The 6,830-nt window shown below is 38.4% G+C and overlaps 1 protein-coding gene across 1 annotated transcript; it reads right to left on the reverse strand.

Moving 5' to 3' along the window:
* Window positions 1-531: 531 nt before the first annotated feature.
* On the reverse strand, window positions 532-1,251 carry LOC128548961 (uncharacterized). Its single transcript, XM_053524777.1, has one exon. It carries the CDS (start codon window positions 1,249-1,251, stop codon window positions 532-534), a length of 720 nt encoding a protein of 239 aa, XP_053380752.1.
* Window positions 1,252-6,830: the final 5,579 nt, after the last annotated feature.

The following is a 6,830-nucleotide window of genomic DNA, read 5'->3' on the forward strand; positions in this document are numbered from 1 at the left end:
GTATCGTCTGCAAAACTTCGTTTCGGTTGCTTTCGCTATGTCCCCTCTTATCTTGCACCACTCTCTGATGATGTCATCTGGCAGCACTTCGTCCCACTCAAAATTTCGTTTCCATAGCAACTGCATAAGTATCTTGCCTTTCAGGGTAATTGGGCTTAGTAATCCGAGCGGGTCATATATAGAGGACGATTCTTTCAAAATTTCCCGTTTTGTCAGAAGGCAGTCATTCATAGGCATTTTTGATCTTTGTGGAAACAACATTTCGTCAGTTGTAGAATCCCAGCGCATGCCCAACACTTTTGTGAATTTGTCCTTGTCACTGACTCCGTCAGATTCGATTCTAGCACGCAGCACTTGGTTATTTGTACTCCAAGACCTCAAATTAAATGCAGCTTGCTGAAAAAGTCGTCTGCTATTAGTGTAAAATTTTGACAGTGTAGTGTCGTCTGGTAAGCTTGTAATTATGTTTATCTACGTATAACCCTTGTTTGATACGTTCTGTTTCGTCACATTGATGTAATTCAAGGTGCTTCATAATGGTGGCGTTAATATGAATGGCGAGCATGTTGCTCCAAATAGCACCGACTTGAACCGATATGCCTGATGTGGACTGTCTGGATTGCTTGGATCTGATAGCCAAAAAAATCTTGTGACGTCACGGTCGTCTGGATGCAAACTGATGTTCAAAAACGCCTTCTCAATATCGGTGGAAACTGCAAATTTATGGTATCGGAAGCGTAGTAATATTGACGTCAAGTCGTTTAGCTGTGGTGGGGTATTCATCAGGCAATCATTCAAACTTGGGAAATGTTGGGTTGACTTACAACTGCAGTCGTATACAATCCGTATGGGTGTGGTTGCTGACTCTTTTTTCACAGGGTGGTGGGGAATGTAATGTACTGTCGTATTTGGTCTAGATGGGTCATCTACTATCTTCTCTACAAATCCTCTCTGCTCCTGTTCATTCATAATCTCACTATACTTCTGCAGGCAGTTCGGTTCTTTTCTCAGTCTGTTGACTACACTCACTATTCTGCGCCGGCTTATCAGTTCATTACTGGGTAGAGATGGATGAATCATCTTTCCAGGTAATCTTGCGACGTACTGTCCGTTATCGTATGTAATGCATGTGTCTTGGTATTGTCTGGTATATTCGTCGCATCCTTGGTATTTAGTCTTCTGTTCCACTCCCATAGATTCTACTTCCCAAAACTTCTCTAAATTCAATTCCTCCTGCACGTGCAAAGTCATTATGTTCATCATGGACACAGGAAGTGGGGAGGGATGGTTTTCTGTATATAACGGTCCTGACAGAAGATATCCTATTCTCGACTGAATGGCTGTGGGTCCATTTCCTCTGATGATTTTATCTTGTACCACGGACCAGTAATGACAGCGCCAATTAGCATCTCGATCTCAAAATCTTCATCTTCTGATATAGGATGAGCAAGTGTGATCCCCTTCAGGTATGTAAAGTCACTAACATGTTTCTGATAAGTTTTCAGAGGCACGGAAATTTCAGGCACTATAAAGGGGCTTTTATCGGAATTTTGTGCTTTGGGGTTTTTTAGATAGACTGTAGCTGTATTTAGATGTCGCATTTCGTCTTTCTCTGTCTCCGAACCCTGATAGACATAACGTTTCACTTCCGGTTGGCTGCAGCTGAATTTTCTGTGCTAGGGCTTCAGTAACAAAGGAACTCTGGGAACCTTCATCAAACAGGATGTTTGCGGTGGTGGAACTACAAGATGAAGTTACTATGGAAACTGCTGTCTTCAATAAAACGGGTCCAGAAGAAAATGTGTGTGCTGAATGGAGAACTGATGTGTTGGTTTTCTCCGCGTTGTGAGTTTCAGTAGATTTATCTGTTGGTTTGGCCGTTGATTCTCCTACACACAAACTTGTATGATGTCTACGTGAAAAATATCTTGCATTTGAATTTGGATTTACACACATTAACTTTGTGACTTCCTAGGCAGTTAAAAAACACAGCTGCTTTTCCTTTACAATATTTAGTCTATGTTCGCTATCATTAACTTTTAAACAGTCTGTACTAGAAGTGTTCTCCCTTACAATACACACATGTCTGTACTTTTGTATATTTCGCACTCGATTTTCTTTTTTTCTTTTTCTCCGGTCTGCGGATATCAGATTTGGTTCAGAAAGGATGCTGTCGCAAACACTTCTTGCGGGTATTCAATGCATTTCCGGCGTCTAGAATATTCACTTCGTTCAATATACACCGCATTAGGTCATTTAAACACCAAGACTGTGTTCCGTGCTCACGTGTAATGTTCGTTCTCACTTCCGGTGATAACTTCTGAAGGATGACGGGAGTGAGGAGTGATCCGTATGTACTCTCGTTCTGGCCTAATGAATCAAGTCCCCTGATATAAGTCTCCGTGGTATCATAGAACTTTCTCAGACTGGTTACTGTATACAAAGGGGCTGGAACTTCTAGCAATGCTTTCATATATGTTTGTATAATTTTATCTCTCTGTCCGTACCTTTCGTGTAACAGAGACACTGCTTTGTCATAGTTAATATTAGTTAAAGAAAAACCTGCTATAATCTGTACAGCTTCTCCTCTTAAGGACGACTTCAGATAATTGAATTTCTGTACACCACTCAGTGACGGGTTCGTGTGAATAGCTGACTCGTACGAATCCCAGAATGACTGCCAGTCAAGGATGTTTTCCGTCGAATTTTGGCAAATCTAGCTTAGGTAGTCTGTGGTATATGGAACTGTGTGAGAGGGTAGAGGCAGGGTTAGTGTGAGACACATTCTCGTGAAGTTCGTGCACATGGTTCGTCTGGGACGATTCGCCGGAAACGGGCGCATGAAAGGTTGGGGAATTTACATTTAAGTTAGACAAAGTTACCTTTTTAAAACTTGATATTTTCTGTATCTTGGTCTGTAATGTGTAGATATACTCATCATGCTCTAGAATTTCCGTCTCGATCTGTTCACCGTCATCTTCTGAGATTGAATCAAGGATTTTTTCATGGATCTCGATGATCGTCTGCTGTTTCGGCTAGACTTTAGAATCTGTCCGTAGCTATTCTCGTTATTTGGGCATTCTTTTATTTATCGATATGGTAGCATGGATATATTTTCCTCGCCAGGTTTAGAAAATGGGGGGGGTGTGGGGGGCAGCAGCCCCCCAATTATGAAATATACAAACTAAAAAAGCCTTACCTTTATTTAAACCATACAGGTACTGGATATTGCAAATTATGCAGATTTTACCTACGGACAGATTCTAAAAGTGCTCCGCTGTTTCTGTCTCAATGCATTTTCGATCGTCTGTAGATCTTCGTAATCGACTGCTTCCTGTTGAATTGCCTCGAATTTGGATAGAAGTCGTGTAACTGCGCCTTTATGACCCTTCTGGATATATCGTAGTTTAGTTGCCATTGCTCACTTTTTTTGCGTCACGGCACCAAAATGTCGTGGAGACATTAAATGAAGACAAAAGTGTTGTCCGTTTTACGTTGACTGTTTACTTCATAGACCGGAAGAACAACAAGTGACGTACAGGACGTCATAACAAAACAACAAAAGAGCGCGTTACTTAAACGTGACGCCAAGAATGGCGGGTCATTAAATATACAGGTTACTTAACGTGACAAGTGCAAAGCCTTGGAACTGTTATGTTCGTTTTCTCATTTCTTATAGATGCTGCAAGTTAAAGAAAGAAAAATAGCCTTTTAGCTCAGTCAGTTATAAAAAGAGCTTTCCCTTGAAATGCAACATACTATAAAATTCAAAATTTAACCATGTTTACTACTGGTCATTTTTATACTTTCAACCTTATTGTATTGTAAATGATTAGTTAAATAACTGACAAGCTGGTCGTAAAACTTGAACCTTCACTATTTCAACATTGACACAAGTGGCACTGACCTTTAAAATACACAACCCTAAACTAACAGATCTCTGCCCTTTATCAAGCCCAATCCTTATGTGAGGTTTGGTGAAAACTGAGGAACAGTAGCTAATATAGAAGCTTGCCATAAATCTTTAATCTGAATGCGCTGAAAAGTCAAGCTCAAATGTGTATCAGCATCATATTAACAGGTTTTATTGTGTTATCCTTACATAAATGTCAGTTTCATTTTAAACAAGAGCTGTCGGAGGACAGCTATTCAACAGCCTTGTCACTTTAATGAATTTTAGGCCGAAAAAAATACACACAATATTGTGAAAATCCTAAAAAGAGTTATTGAACCTGTTATATGCATTTCCGCTCATTAAAGTGGACAAGCGATACATTCCTTGACACGCCAGTTTACATACAAGAGCTATTTTACAACACTATTAGGCGATTTGACAGTAAAATGAATTTATGTCTCAATAAGAGTCATCTACTTTAAAAGGAAGATACACCAAGATACACAGTTATATCCAGAAAGTGAAGACTGCCAAAAACCTTGTGGTATGAAAGGGGCATAATTCTGTCACAAATACAATTATTAGAGTTATGGGGATTGTAACCACACATGCAGATGTAGATTATAAAGAAGTATTTTTAATTTCAAGTCATTACCTTTTACAGTACCAAAGATATGTCTAAAAACGGAGCTTTCGAGAAAATTTAACATGAAAAATAATTCCATGTAAAACAACTTGATGACCTTGACATTGGGTATATTAGGCCCAGCCCCCTCACATACTTTGTTTGTATGCTGGACAACGTTTATGTGACTTTACAGTAAGATATAAGCAATAGTAACAAAGATACGACAGAATACAAAGGTTGCCGAAAAATTTAACCTTAAGAATAACCTATGTATAACATCTTGATGACCTTGACCTTTTGTATAATCGGCCCAGCCCCTGCACATACTTTATTTGTACGCTGGACACTGTTTATGTGAACTTACAGTAAGATATAAATAATAGTAACAAAGATATGACAGAAAAACAAAGGTTGCTGAAAAACTATAACCAAAGTATAACACCTTGGTGACCTTGACTTTAGGTATAATGGGCCCAACTCCTGCACATACTTTGTTTGTATGTTGGACAACGTTTATGTGAAGTTACAGTTCGATATAAGCAAAAGTAACAAAGATATTACAGAAAGTATAACACCTTGGAGACATTGACCTTTGGTACAATGGGCCAAGCCCATGCACATACTTTGTTTGCATGCTGAACAATGTAAATGTGAAGTTATAGTGAGATATAAGCAATAGTAACATAGAAAAACAAAGGTTGCCGAAAAACTTTAACCAAGAAAGCTCACGCAGACGCCGACGCGAGTAGAATAGCACCCCTATTCTCCGAATAGTAAAAATTGCCAAGTTGAAAAAGTAGTGTTATTGAACCGGTCCGCTGCAAGGAAGATCATCACAGTGAACAAGTGTGTGAAGTTGTAATCCATTCCCAATAGTGGGTACTGAGATACAAGATTACATAAAAATTCGAAAAAGGTGCGTAATTGTGCAAGGCAAAAACAGTTATGAAACCTGTGCAATGTGCGTCAGTTCATCACATTGATTAAGTGTATGAAGTTTCAACATGGATGCAGACACTGACGCACGGGCAAGTCCAGTAGCTAAAAATATGGAAACCGTTACCATAGAGACAATGCCAGTTTTAGGGTTTAGACTTTCTTTTCTTTTTATACGTACATTTCCTTATCGTTGTCCTTCTTTGCGTCAGTTTCTGTAGCAGTTTTAGGTTTGTATGGTTTGGCATGGTGGTCATAAAATTACACTGTATAGTTACATGGCTAATGTCTTTAAATATTTAGTCAACGTATTATGTAAAGCCGACTTTTTGACAAAAATGCTTCTTGCAGCTTTTAATTTTGCATCTGTTATGCTGAATGACATAACTGCCGATTATTGACTGCAAATGTCAGCACTTTAGATCAGGAGACTTATTTTTTCCGTTTTCAATTCAGAACCAAATTAACAGAGGAAACAACTTACAGACTTCCTGAAGAAAGAAGTTGCTATAATATATATTGTTCAAAGTAGATATTAAGGAGAGGTAAATACCAGGTTTTAGCCCACCAGATAGCTAATAATTTTACCTAGTACATATCCTAGTTTTATCTTGAAACGTATCAAAGAGCAGAACACTGTAATTACCTGCAAACTTTTATTAAAACGGCACTAAAATAATGACGTATCAACTAATACATCTTTAACATGCGTAGAGCATTTAACATCACTCTGGGTCAAGATGTTGTAGGTTTGACCCCATGGTAGGCATTTGTTCTTCAATGTGATTTTGACTAAAGACGGTTTTTGTCAAATCATGTGTCCTCCACTTCTAATTCATGTGTAGAAGTAGCAAGTGATAACTACTAGTATACAAATAAAACTTTCTTTATAAGGTCAAAGATGTGTTTGTCCCACCAAAAGGGAAGAAGCTTTATCTTGCAGTCCTAGGTTTTGACTCCCACTGATCTGTGGGAAACTGAGACTTCATGCGTTTACAGGTCAAACTGTTTTTACTATAAATATCAAAATTATATGTAAATACTTTATGGATAACCACCAGCATTGCGATTCATTAGAAAATCTGAAGCTTAAAGCCTACAGATTAAGTCTTTCATACGGCATTTCAGGGTAGTTACATAGTGGCAATTCTTTCTGATGAAACAGAATAACTTCTGCAATCTTCGTTAAGGGTCACGGTCACCCAAGAAACATTTGTGTAAAATTATTTTGAAACTGGGCCTGCTGTTTCTGACAAGAAAATTTTATAAGTTTCCAATATATATACATATAGGGAAAAAATGACCACATCCCCTGGCGGCCATGTTTTCAATGAATCAAAATAATTTGAACAATATTAGTAAAATGTCATG

Source organism: Mercenaria mercenaria, chromosome 2 (genome assembly GCF_021730395.1).
Source record: "Mercenaria mercenaria strain notata chromosome 2, MADL_Memer_1, whole genome shotgun sequence".
Taxonomy (NCBI): Eukaryota; Metazoa; Mollusca; class Bivalvia; order Venerida; family Veneridae; genus Mercenaria; species Mercenaria mercenaria.